We start from the raw sequence: 15,499 nt of genomic DNA, 5'->3' as shown, positions 1-15,499 counted from the left end.
AGAACTGCGTTTATGTGTTCAACCATAAATGTATTTTGATGCTTTGGCAACATAAGATGTACCTTATCATGCCAATAAAGCGATTTGAATTGAATTGAATTGAATTGAATGTGCAATCTCCTGCTGAAAGGTTTTTTAGATTGCAATTTATTATGTTTCTTGCTTTCAAATAAGGGCTAAAAATTCGGTGGGACACAGCCGGCACTGCCCGGGGGGGGGGATCAAGAGGCCGGGGAGGGCAGTGCGAGGAGGTGCTGGCAGGCGGCCACCGAAAAAAATGGCCGCCCCACACCTCCATCTTAATTTGCGCCACTACCGCCACAGGTAAGCCCCGTGAACCGGTCGCGATTTGTGACCGGCGTTACGGGGGGGGGCGCGACCCAATATCGCATTCGGGGCGGTAGTGGGGCGCTGCGCACACTGATGACATCATCGGTGGTGGCGCAGCGCTACAGGCCAACGCCACCATTAGTGCCCCGCTAAATTTCGCGGGAGGCGTGGCCAGTGGCGCTAAAGCCACTGAGTGCCCTCTTTAGGCGCTACCTGGTGGCGCAGCCCACCGAATTTCTAGGCCTTAATGTTTAACGTGATTCAAGTACAACTCTCCCCATGGGCTCAAAGTTACATCCAATGAAGATCAGTTCAACCAATTGATTCACTAGTTTGAATTGGCATCTGTTAGGATCTGAAGCAACACTACCTGTTGTTAAATCCAACTAGATGTGGCACTGCCATGTTAACACATTCAAAGAACCTCAACAGGTTCAGTTACATTTGGTTAACAGCTGAAGAGGTATTCCAGCTAATCAGTGTCCAGCATTCAGTTGGGATGTGATTTAATATTGGCAAATGCCTATTGATGCATTTATCCAAGGTAGAAATAAATCCTGTCATACCCTTGAGCCATAAAGCAGCCGGGGAGGGGAGGGGGGATATGTGAAAGAAAGAAATAACTTTCATTTATATAGTGCCTTTCACAACCTCAGGACATCCTAAAGCACTTTACAGCCAATGAAGTACTTTTTTTGGAAGTGAAGTCACTGTTGTAATGTAGGAAATCCAGCAGCCAATTTGCACACAGCTAAGTCCCACAAACAGCAATGAGATAATGACCAGATAGTCTGTTAATAGAGGGATAAATATTGGAGAACTCCCCTGCTCTTCTTCAAACTAGTGCCATTCAATCTTTTCCATCCACCTGAGAGAGCAGACAGGGCCTCAGTTTAATGTCGTATCTGAAAGATAGCACCTCTGTCGATTTAGCACCCCTTCAGTACTGGTGGGTCAGCCTAGATTTTGTGCTCAAGTTTCTGGAGTGGGACTTGAACTCATACGACTTGTGAGGCGAGAGCGCTACCAACTGAGCCACGGCTGACACCTTAGGTTGACTTCAACCATCTGATCTGACTGTTGTGTACTTGTCCAGTGGATTTTCTTTTAAAGGCTAGAGACACCTGCTCCATAACACTGTACGGAGACAATTGAGCAAACGCTGGCTTCAGCTGGCCAAAATGCAGTCGAGATTTTTGGAATGTCAGAGTACAAGGCATTCACCTTTCTGATAAAGTGTCAATGTTACACAGATTCTCTCAGCTCATTTCCACGTGTATGTCATCAGGGAATCGATTTGAGAAAATGAGTTAAAAATAGAAAAAAATTGACACAGGCTGACTCTAGTTGCAAATTTAACTCTGTTAGAAACAATAAGCCTTTTTAATGCAAACTATTTCCATTGAACTTAATCTTCCTTTTCTCCATTTTTAATTTGCCTGTTGTGAATGGTGTTAACTGGCTCAAGCTACTGATTACCTTTGGAAAGAAAGTAATCGCTCTCTTGCGATTGTTTTTAGGGGAGAGTGAGAACCTCTTCGCTGCATTCCAGCCAGATCGTTTAAAAATGGTTTTGAAATCTCTGCATTCTGGCCTTTTATAATTGGCAGGACCTATGCTGAATTCACAAAATTCACCTGAAATTGACAAGCAAGTTGTTGGGAAATGGAGGCGAGTTTTAAGGCTGCAATTTGGGTGAACTATAAGCAGCAGATGGAACATCCTGGCTAATCTGAGTCAACCAGAAAAAGTCAAAGCATCAATTGCTTCTCTCTTCTATTGACGGGGTATTGGAGGATGAAGCAGCACTGAATCTGTTGTTACTCTTCGAGCTCCTCTGATCACTGGCAGTGAAAGCGATGGTATAGGCACAAATCCAACAGCTTAATTCATCATGTGATTAACGCAATGTGACTGACCTGATAGACCAGAGATAGCCAAGACACATGCTGTATATGAAGCACAGTCAGTCCCTGGAGAAGCAGCGTAATAATGATCAAATGAAGACATATTAAAATGTAATATTACTTCCCTTCCGTTGGGGATTGGAAAAATATCAAATCCAGAAAAGGCACTTGTGTTAGCGCATTCCTCTTCTACTCATTAATTCATATCATCAACCTATTTTAAAATTGTGCACAATTTTGATGAGAACCTTGCAACAGCGGCTATAGTTCTTGCTATTTCTGACAGGTGCAACGGCTAGATAAACATTACGAAGCCAGTGGTGACATTGTTCTCCTTGGAATTGTGATGTAAATCACGTCCTTCTCCACCCGCCCCCCCCCCCCATGCCCCCCAAACAGAATAAAAATTTCCATCCGTTCCTTCAAACCACTTCATTGTTATTAGGTTCCTTATGTGGGCTAGCATCGCCATCACAGAGACATAAAAGTGAACACAGCGCACACGAGCAAAAAACAGAAATAGCTGTTATCGGTTGAGGTTACTTGGAGCAAGCCTTGCAGCAGCACATTAGTCTGATACTTTTTTGTGTTGGTTTTAATGTAGTCATGACTCAGACTGAACGATGCTGTTGTGGGTCTGATCTATTGACTGTCAGATTACCTTCATTCAATGTTGCAAGCTATTGTCATTCAATGTTTTTCTCCGCTAAACTAACACGGCCAGATTTTGATGTATTGATTAAAAAACCCACATAGAGCAGACAGTAACCCGCACTGCAACTATAGCATATCTAACCCCGAAGCACCATTTCCCCCACAAGAAGCTATTGGGATATAGTCGGATGAGTGGGCTAAGCCCTCAACCTGAAAATCTTGCATTCAGCTATTTTTGTTTTGAACACTGTATTGCAGAAACAATGGGACATTATTTTGGGATTTCATTATTACTGCTAGTTGGCATTCAGCTGTCATTTGCAACTGACGGATGGAGCTCAAGTTTCCCATAATCCTACACAAAGCACTCATGGAATTAGGCAGTTCCAGGATTTACCATCAAATACTGGTTTCAGTTTATTTTGACTGCAAGAATGTGTGGTGCTGCTCCCCAGACTGTGAAATATGGATTCACCTTGAAAAGCCGATGAATTTTTCCAAGACTGTCCGGTGCAACGTTTTACCTTGTAAAATAGGACTTGATGGACACACCGGGGTTTAAAACCCAAACCACAGAGGGTTAATTCACGCTATTTGTTTTCAAAGCTCGTTCCAAACAACATGGTGTGTTAAACAGTTGAGGTGGGAGTCAGTTTGCAGTTGAAAGGTATTCTCAAGTAGGGAAGCAAAACTTCAAAAAAGGGGGTCGCAGCTGATATTTGCTTCGTGATCAGTCTCTTACACAGCTGCAGTCTGTCGGGAATACTTTGCACTTGCTCCCGTGTTTGACTTACACACATAGCTTTCAACAGGTACTAATGGCACAAAGCTCTGGTATCCTGAGCATCACCAGCTGATTTGTCTCTTTTAGCAAACGTAGAGCACAGCTTTGCAGTGGGAAGCTTTGCTTATAGCTTGACCCCGTGCAGCTGGATGTGTGAGGCGATAGCTTGACAACCCCTATGAATTTTTCAAATAATTTCCTCAAGCATCTTTGCTAATTGTCAGATTAATTATGTGGGCAGGCTTGTGATGTGGCTCCAGTTAAGACGGTCAGATTACCTTCTCCCAACAGTCTATTATTCTTTGTCCAATGTGGGGTTTAAATAAAAAAAAACCCACCCCAGAAATTTCATGGGGAAAAGGATTGAGAAACTGGACACCATCTGACGCAAACTTAAAGGATCCTTTGAAATTGTTGGTAGTAGAATTGCTAATTTCATTGTTACTTGACCTCAAAAACCTGCCAAATTATACAACACTTTATTATACCAATATTTCTTTTATACATTTTGAATGGAGTGCACTCAAGCTATCTTGCCAAGATGGGCACTTTGCACACTGGCAGACTGAACGGACCACAGCTGTATGTCTCTGGCTGATCCCATTTCACAGCCGGAACATAGTACACTGATGGAGACACAGATTTCTGATTGTGTCTGTGCCACCAGCTAGGATGGAGGGAGGTGGAACAGGCTAGATTAAAGGATCAGAACTTCCCAATTGTAGAGACGTGGGGAGGGAGGGCGGGGGAGAGGAGCAAAACTATGGCCCTGAAATTAAATTGTTTGCTAACAACCTATAGGCACTTAAATACGTTTGTCTGAAATTTGGTGGAAGTGGTAACAATTTAACTTGGTGAATGCCTACACTAAAAGGAATTTCAGACAGATGTGTTGAGTGTTTGCATGCAAGTATCCCGAGATGTAATTTGAGGGATGATATATTTAAAATAAGAAGTAGCCACATGAAGGATACATCAAAGCCCTATTTAAAATAAGTAATCACTGCAGCTGCTTTTAATTTTTTTTCTCTTTTTTATATGCTTTTGTTAATTAGTTCTGTACTGAGCTGCAAGGTCATCTGTCATAACTGATGGCCTTTGCATTCTTCTGTTCTGCTACAGGGGCTCCCTTTTGTCCCAGTCTATGGGAGAACCGTAAGTTTCCATCGTTAATTTTTAATTGAGCTTTTCCTGGTCACATGCTTACAGGTGCCCTTGAGTGGCTCAGTTCATTAATCAACCTATCACAACTGGTCTCAGTTAAGAACTTTCCCTTTTCAACCTGCCATGCAAGCCTCAGTACCTCTGCATTAAATTTATTTTAATGCCGCTTTTACGCAGTAGTTGCCTCATGGGCTGCAATGATGGGAATTATTGGTGTCAGCCAGTGGCTCAGTTGGTAGCACCCTTGACTCTGAGTCATGAGGGTTGTGGGTTCAAGTCTTCAACTCCAGTAACTTGACCATATAAACCTAGGCTGACACTCCAGTGCAGTATTGAAGGAGTGCTGCACTGTCAGAGGTGCCGTCTTTTGGATGAGATGTGAAACTGAGGCCCTGTCTGCGCTTTCAGGTGGATGTAAAAGATTCTATGCCACTATTTTGAAGAAGAGCAGCAGAGTTATCCCTGGTGTCCTGGGCAATATTTATCCATCAATCAACATAAAAAGACAGATTATCTGGTCATTATTACATTGCTATTTGTGGGAGCTTGCTGTGCACAAATTAGCTGCTACGTTTCCTACATTACAACCGTGACTACACTTCAAAAAAGTACTTCATTGGCTGTAAAGTGGGTTGGGACGTCCGGTGGTCGTGAAAGGCGTGATATAAATGCAAGTCTTTCTTTTATTAGGGACGTTCAAGCTTTCATCTACACATAGGAATTGGCATTAGTGCCTCTCCATCTTTTATCAGTTTTTCTTCAGCAACAGATCTGGCCTAACTACAGGGCCTCAGCTGGCTGTAGGTCTGGGTGTGCAATGACCCCATCACACGCGCATATCCAATTTGGCAACTGTAGGCAATGTTCGCGGATGAACCCTTAGCCAATTTGTGAAATTTCTTTGTCCGCTAGTAAATAGGCTGACAACTGTGTTAAGGTAACATAGTATCATAATTGTACGCTAAGCCTAGCAGTATCACCAATGGGAATTTCTAGGCTGTAGAATGAATTGAGTGTTTTAATAAAGTCTGTGAATGCATGATTTGCGTGTATGCATGTGTGCGTACTCAAAGAGGAACTAAATCTCCACTCATAATCTAAAATAAAAAGAATTCTACTTCATTTGGGGTTTTTTGGATTTTTTTTGCTTAAACAGTGAGCAGTCATGACATGGTGCCTTGGAGGAGTTACTGTATTGGAAGAGAAAGTAATTAACATAAGTAGATATATTTATTAACCCCAGGTGGTTCAGCAAGCTTGTAATTTCAACTGCATGCATTAATTCAGCAAAATCACACTGTCAGGCCCACTAACACCCTTCTCTCCACTGCAGCCTCAATCGTCTCTTCGGTACTCATTGCTATTAAAAATAAGTTAAACCGAGGTTCCGTCTGCCCTCTCAGGTGGACGTAAAAGATCCTACGGCACTATTTGTAGAAGAGCAGGGGAGTTCTCCTCAATGTCCTGGCCAACATTTATCTCTGAAACGATGGACCTGAAATTGGGGTCAGAGGCTTCCTGTGGGCGAATACCTCCGATCCGCAAGAAAAGTATGCACCTACCTGGTGACTCCATATCTTCGGATTCTTCGGGTCCTGGGCCTGCAGGTGTACGCCTGCGTAAACACCCATGTATCCCAGGGGCGCATGCAGTTCGCAAGCGTCCCTGGGATCACGTGGGCCGGCCCAATAATCAAAAAGGGGGATTCTCATTATGCTTATGGGAATTTCATTTATGTACGGAATCTCCTTAAGCATAATAGGAATGACATAAAAAACACACTTTCACACAACCTAAATAAAAATAAATCATCATGTTTAAAAGTAATTAAAATACAATTTAATTAAACATTTAAACCTAAATATACATTTTTTTGAAAAATAAATTTAAACATTTTTAAAAGGGCCAAAGATAACCTAAACTAATTTGAAAGGTTTTTGAATGTTTAAATAATTTTAAAAGTTTTATTTTGATATTTATTTAAACCCTTATGCTGGTAAAAGAAGGCCTTGCTCCTGCTTTTACCAGGCGTAAGAGTTTTGTGGGCATTCGCCGGCAGTAGTCTCCACCAGCGAATGTCCATTTCCTTCGGATTCGTACGATCTGTCAAGCTGAATCTTGACAGATCGCAAGTTTTGGCTTTTCATGCATACGTATCGCAACCGGAAACCCGGAACTTGCGGGGCACGTATTACCGTGTCATAGGCCTCAGAAAATCCAGGCCCATACCACTAAAAACAGATGATCTGGTAATTTATTTCATTGCTCTTTGTGGGAGCTTACTGTGCACAAATTGACTACCATATTTCCTACATTACAAAAAGTCTCTACAGTTCAAAAGTACTTCATTGGTTGTAAAGCACATTGGGACATTCTGAGGTTGTGAAAGGCGCAATATAAATGCAAGTTCCTTCTGTTATCCTATGTTGAAAAAAATGAACATGGGGAAAACACAAAGTCAAAATCTTTAACTTTAGTTTTTTCAAAGCAGTACTGATGGTATGGAAGGACTTTGTTTCAGGATTACTAATACATTGTGTAGTGTTTTGCATTAGTTATTCAGCCTTTGCAGTATTTGTTCTGCCCTTCCTTGTTGCCATTTTCAAAAGTGTCTGGATGTTAAACTAAAGTCTGATCCTGTCTGGAAAGACACACGGTTTCCCAGGCCCCTAAATAGATTGATTTATTAACATATTTTAATGGTCAAAGTGCTGAACCGATCGCATTGCAATAAACAATTACTTTGGTACCTGAATGCTTTTCTAAGAGTTAATAGTGTTTGGAATTAGTTTCATAGCTTGATTTCACCTGCTAAGCTATTAGTAAGTGTACACCTGTAACCAAATGACCAGGTGGAGTGATGAAGATAACCATCTTTATTAGCCATTCCAGAGCCCCCAGTGCTTGGGTGCTGTTTTAACAGTGATGTCCTTGCTGTTGTCATCTAATAGGTCATAAAAAACCTCTACCAATATTGACGAGCATGATTTACACACAAAATTGCTTCATGTTATTGATTTTCCCGTCTAAAAACTATAGTCTCCACAGTACTCCAAATCTTTTGATGTGGTGCCACATTATAGGCCTATTCTTAACTATCTTCTAGAAGATTAGATTTCAGTAGCTGATAGAGTACCATGTTACCTTAAGTGAATGGGGGAGGGGGAGGAAATGAAGCTATTGGATAAAATGTTTTAGTGTTCAGGTTTGTTGATGTATAACTGTAATATGTTTATTTAGTGACTTTGTTAAAGGTAATACACATTTTCTACAGATGACACTGGATTGAATTTTGATGATTACACTTTCTTTTTCTATTTTCCCAGCAACATCAAATGGTACTTTGGAAGGGCTGGAAAACCGGGAAGGAGGGGTGTGCCAAACCAAAGGCATGAAGCTTATAATGAAAGTTGGACAAGGTAAGAGTATTTCTGGGAGACACGAGCAATCATCTCTTTTTCCCACTTTATAAACTGCTCCTAATCATTATGACAATTAGAGACACAATGCAGTCTCTTCATTACTGTGAAAATCAGCAGGTTCTCTGCAGGCATCAGAACTGAAGAGCATCCAATACTTCATCATTGTTCTGTAACTTTTCTGGAGTTTCTGAATCACTGTCTCTGTTATATAAAAGGATTAGAAGTGACCTAAAAGCTTGTCCTAAATTTTGATCACATGGTTGCAGTGTAAAATGAAATAAAACAATCTGTCTGTGGCCCTTCCTTAAGGTCAGTGAGACCAAGGCATCAACTTGAGGCTGTTATATTTTTAATTTCTGGAAAAAAGCACTTTGCATTTTTCTGTTACCTCAAGATTTGAAAAAATCAATTAGCGTTTTTAAATTTATAAAACAGTAATTATACAATGCAGACTTGTGCTTATCTTTGTTTTTAAGCCATTAATATGAAGTAGATTTTGCTAGAATCTGGAGGCTTATTGGGTTAAATGTTTCGAATGTAACTTATTAAATAAGAAAGCCTTCAATAGATTACACCTTCCTTGTAATATCATTAGTTGATGGTAAATAGAGATTAATTCTGTTTCATTTAACAATTTCAATTTTGAAATACAATCTGTGTTGACATTAGAAATCTCTTTAACATCTCTAGAATTTGCAAAGCGAAAACTTGTTTCATACACATTCTCTGTTGGCATAGTGTTCATTTAGCATTCTGTCAGCATCCTCTATTCAATCGAACTATCATCTACAAAGCCTTTGCCTGCTATTGGTAGGCTTCTCTATGGCTGTTGTAGATGGTGTTTTAGTGGTCAGCATCTCCACCAAGGGTGTACATATAATGGCAACTCAAAAACCTGGTAAACCAAGCAGAGCAGTGCCACTGTAAAAGTGAAAGTTTTAAATCACATTGTTACCAGACAAAGTACCTGTGCGTTGAAATGAATTGCTTATCACCTCAGATTTTGACAGGACAGAAAATACACTAACACTTTAGTTATAAATAGAACTTCTGCTGGTTCATTTTGTTAAGTCATAACTAAAGATTTTTTAAAGAACATTGCTGCTCATCAAAGTGACTTCCACAGTGTTAAGCCAATAAAGTTAAAAGCAAACAGACTTCACTCCAATCATGGCACTTGGAGTCTGCAATGGCCTCAGTGTGTTGCTCGTGAAGCAAAACATCAGTGTTGAGGGATGTGCCCCTTTGTCTGACTGATGAAGGTATCAGCGTTACGGTTTGTAACTGAAACAACCTTTTTAAAAACTTTTTAGATGCAAATTCTGTGGGAGGAAATGAAAAACCAACCAGAGCTCCTGGAAAAGAACGGGATGGCACCACAACCAAGCCCACCCAAAAGACCGAGAATGAAGGTAACCATCTAGTAGAAGCTGATTATAATGAAGATACCTCACCTGTGAGCTGGAGTTGTGGAGCTTCTTTCATCTGCCTGAAAGGCCCATGTCATGTGCAAGTTAAACAGGAGGGTCATTGGCAAGAGTGAACAAATGGCAGGAACTCTTTGTCTTTGGGGTGATTCTGTGAGGAGCGCTACTTCCATTTGAGACTTAAGAATGTCTATATGAGCCACAACCATTCACTACTTAGTTTGGCTCAGTTTTGCATGTATATGAAGTGCTGATCAAATGGGAAGCTTGCACTTAGAATCATAGAATCATAGAGCACAGAAGGAGGCCATTCGGCACATTGTGCCTGTGCTGGTTCATTGAACAAACTATGCAATCAGTCCCACTCCCTTGCTTTTTCCCCATACGTCTGCAAGTGTTTCCATTTCAAGTATATATCCAATTCCCTTTTGAAGGTTACTATTGAATCTGCTTCCACCACCCTTTCAGGCAGTGCATTCTAGATCATAACAACTCTCTGCCTTAAAAAAATTCTCATCTACCCTCTGGTTCCTTTGGCTATGATCTTAAATCTGTGCCCTCTGGTTACCGACCCTCCTGCCAGTGGAAACAGTTTCTCCTTATTTACTCTATTAAATCCCCTCATAATTTTGAACACCTCTATTAAATCTCCCTTTAACTTTCTCAGCTCTAAGAAGAACAATCCCAGCTTCTCCAGTCTCTCCAGATAACTGAAGTCCCTCATGGTATAATTCTGTTAATTCTCCTCAGCACCCTCTTCAAGGCCTTGATATCCTTCCTAGTGCGGTGCCCAGAATTTGACACTATACTCCAGCTGAGGCTTAACCAGTGATTTATAAAGGTTTAGCATAATTTCCTTACTTTTGTACTCAAAGCCAAGGATCCTGTATGCTTTCTTAACAGTTTTATCAACTTATCCTGCCACCTTCAAAGAGTTGTGTACATGAACCCCTAGGACAATTTGTTCCTGCAGCCCCTTTAAAATTGTACCATTTAGTTAATATTGCCTCTCCTCATCTTCCTCCCAAAATGTATCACTTCACACTTCTCTGCATTAAATTTCACCTGTCGTGTGTCTGCCCATTTCACCAGTCTGTTTATGTCCTCCTGAAGTCTGTTACTATCTTGCTCATTGTTTACTACATTTCTGAGTTTTGTGCCATCTGCAATCTTTGAAATTATACCCCCTATACCCAAGTTCAGGTCATTAATATATAAAAAAGAGCAGCAGTCCCAATATTGACCCATGGGGGACACCACTGGACACTTCCCTCCAGTCTGAAAAACAAATGTTCACCACTACTCTCTGCTTTCTGCCTCTTAACCAATTTCATATCCATGCTGCCACTGTCCCTTTAATCCCACAGGTTTCAATTTTGCTAATAAGTCTATTATGTGGCACTTTATCAAACAGCTTTTGAAAGTCCATATAAATAACATCAACTGCACTACCTTCATCACCCCTCCTTTATTTCATTGAAGAACTCAATCAAGTTTGTCAGACACAATTTGTCTTTAATAAATCCGTGTTGGCTGTCATTTATTAACCCGTGTTTCTCCAAGTGGCAATTAATTTTGTCCACTTGCAATATAATAAGAGTTTCATACCCACATGGGTTATGTGGGTCAATAACTGACCCATTCACAATAGGTCAGCTGCACTCCCATTCCTGCTCAAATAGAAGGAAGGCTGCTAGGCTGAGCTGCTTGGCCACTTGCTAGCTGGTCTCAGAATCTCCTAAGGTACTAATTATACTTTTTCAAAATCTATTTAAACAACATTAGAACAAAGTTAAACCATCAAGAAGGAAATATTTTATACAGTCTGTTACATCATCAACTGTCTGTGATAGTGACCCAGATGTTGAGTTATACGAGGTGGCTGTTAGTGGTCAATCCAAAAAGCTCCTTACTAAAAGCCACCAGGCCCCTTTAAAACGCACAACTTCAGTGAAGTGAGGGAGGTAACATTTGCACTTCACAAAACGTACAGGAGATCTGAAGTATAAAATGAACCATCTGTGTCACTGTGCAATGTGCATTAAACCAGCAGAAACTTTAGCATTTTTCAGTATTTGTTCTTTAACAATCCTAAACTAGGACTATGAAAAGCAACAGGAGTTCTCCACTTTCACAAGATAGCTGTAGAGAGAGCCAATCTTAAACCGTAGCAGGGCGATGCTTTCACAGCACCTAGAACTCTGTCAGGATTAGTACAGTTTTCTGCACTTGGATTGTTTGTATCTGCTACAGTTATTTCCTTCCTATTGCCGAAATCTTGACAAGCTCCTTTACTCCTAATCCTTTTAGACTTTCTCTCTGTCTTTCCATTTTGTTGAAAAGTGAGCAGCAATGTGGATTTGCGATATAGCCAGATTAAAAGTAGAGAATGTAATATTCTAATTTTCTTCCTAGGGAGTTTGGGTTGTGAGCAATTCCAGATGTTTGACAGATAATGAGAGCTTCTATGTACTGTGCTTTCAAGAGAGGAAAGCCTTTAATTTCTTCCTGTGCTTCTTCCTCACTGTGTCAGGCTGGCACTCAGCTACAGCTTACAAGAATCAGTTTAATGTAAATGTGATTGATTCCATCATCTTACTAGCGCGCCTTACTTTGCCTCAGCTTCGGGAGACTGTTATAGGCCTGCTAAGCAGAATTTTTTCAGCAAGGTTCATGTTGCTGTCTCTGGTTGTCAATTCTTTAAGCAGCAAAAGGAAGGGCTAAGACTGTATATTACATTTTCTCAAAGCCGTGACTCACCACGGGGATCTGTTTATTATTTCAAGGATTTAAATCCATGTTTCAAACCCATGAGCTTGCTTTACATTAATGTGTCAGTAAATAAATCATCTGCCCTTTTAAATAAACTACCACCCTACATTTCTGTGAACGACTAGAATCTAGGCAGATTGCTGGAAATTTAGGGGGAAAAAGTAGCGCCCTGAAAAAGCTAGCATCCTCACGCCCGAAATTCAATGGTAGCGCCCCAAGCAGGAGGCGGGGCGCCACTGGAAGCGCTCCCCCTCCCTCTTGGGGCGCTCCCATTGAATATTGTGGCGGTACGTGCAGCAGCGCCGCGGTACTGCAGGCCTCCCTCCCCCGATTAAAGGGGAGGGGCCTAGCGCAGCACACACCGGGGCCCTGCTGGACCACCGGGGAGCAGGGTGCTGGCAGAAGAGCCCGGCACTCAAGAGGAGTGCCGGGCTGACCGATCGTGGTCGGCACCCCACAGGAGGAGGCAGGAGGGGGCAGGAGCTGGCAGGCGGCCCCCAAAAAAATGGTCGCCCAGCACCTGCCCTTTAATTTGCGCCGCCATGGCTGCAAACACGGCACCCTGAGTCTGTTGGATGTAGCGTCTGGTGGTAGGTCAGGGGGTGCAAGCCAAGTTTGCGGCCAGGGCGCTGCACATAGCGATGATGTCATCACCAGAGGCGCAGCGCCGCGGGGTGCTACTGCCGCTGCTAACCTCCCGCTGAATTTCACGGGAGGTGTTAGCGGTGCCACGCCCGGGCGCTAGGTGCTTTGCACCCCATTAGCGCTTTCTCAGGGCGCTAACAGGAGGCACAAAGCAACCAAATTTTCCCCCTTAGTATCTATATAATAGTTTTATTTTTATTGTAGATATAAAGTGGTCAAATACATGTGGGATCACGTCTCAGTGTATAACTCTACCTTAGCAGGACAGTAGAACTCTATTTCTCAGGCCTGTATCTCAGCAAATTAGATCAGTTGTGTGGAAATTGCATCATTCCAGCAAAACAATTTTCTACTGGTAGCAGCTTTTGCTGTTACCTCAGTAACTGTGCTGCCTCTATGTGAGAAGGCTCATGACATGATGTCACCAGTTATTAATCCACAAGAACAATTGGATGTAAACAGTTGCTTTAGGTTCTACAAAAATACAAAAACAAAATACTGCGGATGCTGGAAATCTGAAATAAAAACAGAAAATACTCAGCAGGTCAGGCAGCATCTGTGGAGAGAAAAACAAAGTTATCATTCAGTTCGATGACCTTTCTAGTAGGTTCATTAGGTTCTAGTAGTCTGTTAATTTATTGAACTATTACCATTTTGCACACTAAGTTACACGAAACATCTCTCTACCCTCTCTGTCTCTCCATCTCTATTTTATTAACACTGTAGTGGTCATCGCTGTTCTAAACTTCTCAGTCTTGAAGGCTGCAATTAACCCAGCATCCAGTCTTTTGGGGAATAGAATTGCAGATTTCTACTATGCTTTGTGTGAAGAAGTGATTTCACTCCTGAATGGGCTAGCTCTAATTTTAAGATTATGCCCCCTTATTCTGGACTCTTCTACCAGAGGAAATAGTTCCTCTGTATCTATCGCATTGAATCCTTTCATCATTTGAAACACCTCGATCAGATCACCCTCAATCTTCTATACTCAAGGGAATACAATCATTTCCTGTGGGACTCCTTCTTCCTCTCAGTCTTTCTTTACTCTTACAATCTTCTGGATTTTAAAAGATTTACATTGACTTCTATCCTGCTCTTTTCAGTTAGGCACTTCAACTAGTTTTTTAAAAATAAAATAAAAACTGTGGAATGGTGTCGTGTGGATTTGCAACTGCAGCTCTCCACACAGAATGTTTCCCGTGTCAATTAAGCCATTGGGGAAGTGCAGCAGATGTAAACCTCTGCGAGAAGGTCACCTGGTTGCCATCACAACCCACTTAATGGCGCCAAGCACCAGGATACCTAAAGGATGGGAAGTGGAGATATTTACTTGTAAAAAAACTCCCACTAAAGTAGAGATCCAGCCTGGGGGGAAAGAAAATACCAGACAAGTGGATTTACAAAGATGGAACATCATTGTTGGTTATAAAGTTTTGATTCACAAAGGAGAAATTGCCATGTAAATTAATTTTATGGTCAGTCGGATATGAAATTGTAAGCTGGATAAATACAACATGCCTTCTGAGTAAAAAGAAAGCTCAGATGCACAGTCTAATTTCTGAGTGAATAGACTGGCTTGTTTCTCGGCATATGGAATGACTAATACATCCAGCACCAACAGCAAAGGGGCTGCAGCTAGTCAGACAGTATGACTAGGGACAATTGTCTTAAACATTTACATTTTTTTTACTCTTCCCCCATGCTGCCTCAGGCAAGCCTGCATCTGTTTTAAGTGAAGCTGTCAGCTCCATTCTTTGCTAGTGACTGGCGAAGATTTATTAATAAAAAAATAGTCCAGGGATAACATGTAAGCATATGTCATTTTAAATATTCACTGCTGACCACTAGTGCCAATAAATAATCTCATTTGTTTTTATTGAAGACCAAGGCCTAGAAATTTGGTGGGCTGCGCCACCAGTTAGCGCCTAAAGAGGGCACTCAGTGGCTTTAGCACCACTGGCCATGCCTCCCGCGAAATTTAGCGGGGCGCTAATGGCGGCATTAGCCTGTAGCGCTGCGTTGCCACCGATGACATCATTGGTGTGCGCAGCACCCCGCTACCGCCCTGAACGTGATATTGGGTCGCGCCCCCCCCCTGTAGCGCCGGTCGCAAATCGCGACCGGTTCACGGGGGCCTACCTGTGGCGGTAGTGGTGCAAATTAAAGGGGAGGTGTGGGGCGGCCATTTTTTTCGGTGGCCGCCTGCCAGCACCTCCTCGCGCCGGCCTCCTGATCCCCCCACCCCGGGTAGTGCCGGCTGTGTCCCGAGAGCCCGGCACTTCTCCTCGGTGCCGGGCTCTTTTGCCGGCACTCGCGATCGGTGATCGCGCTGGTGCAGGCCCCTCCCCTTTAAGAAGGGGAGGAAGGCCTGTAGTACCACAGCGCGCCGTGCCG

General features: G+C 42.2%; 1 protein-coding gene across 2 annotated transcripts in view; it reads left to right on the top strand.

Moving 5' to 3' along the window:
- The window catches only part of LOC147111570 (ephrin-B2-like), a 56,688-nt gene that overhangs the window by 37,159 nt on the left and 4,030 nt on the right, over positions 1-15,499 (top strand). The window contains exons 3-4 of one of the 2 annotated variants that reach the window (XM_085998636.1): positions 8,166-8,258; positions 9,575-9,673. In XM_085998636.1, the coding sequence (XP_085854762.1) occupies positions 8,166-8,258; positions 9,575-9,673 (192 nt within the window). The remainder of the gene's footprint in view (positions 1-8,165; positions 8,259-9,574; positions 9,674-15,499) is intronic. The other variant, XM_085998637.1, reaches the window with a different exon arrangement.

Source organism: Somniosus microcephalus, chromosome 10 (assembly GCF_052327205.1).
Source record: "Somniosus microcephalus isolate GS21.2 chromosome 10, FLI_Smic_1.0, whole genome shotgun sequence".
NCBI classification, from domain to species: Eukaryota; Metazoa; Chordata; class Chondrichthyes; order Squaliformes; family Somniosidae; genus Somniosus; species Somniosus microcephalus.
This window is presented reverse-complemented; position numbering and strand designations above follow the sequence as displayed.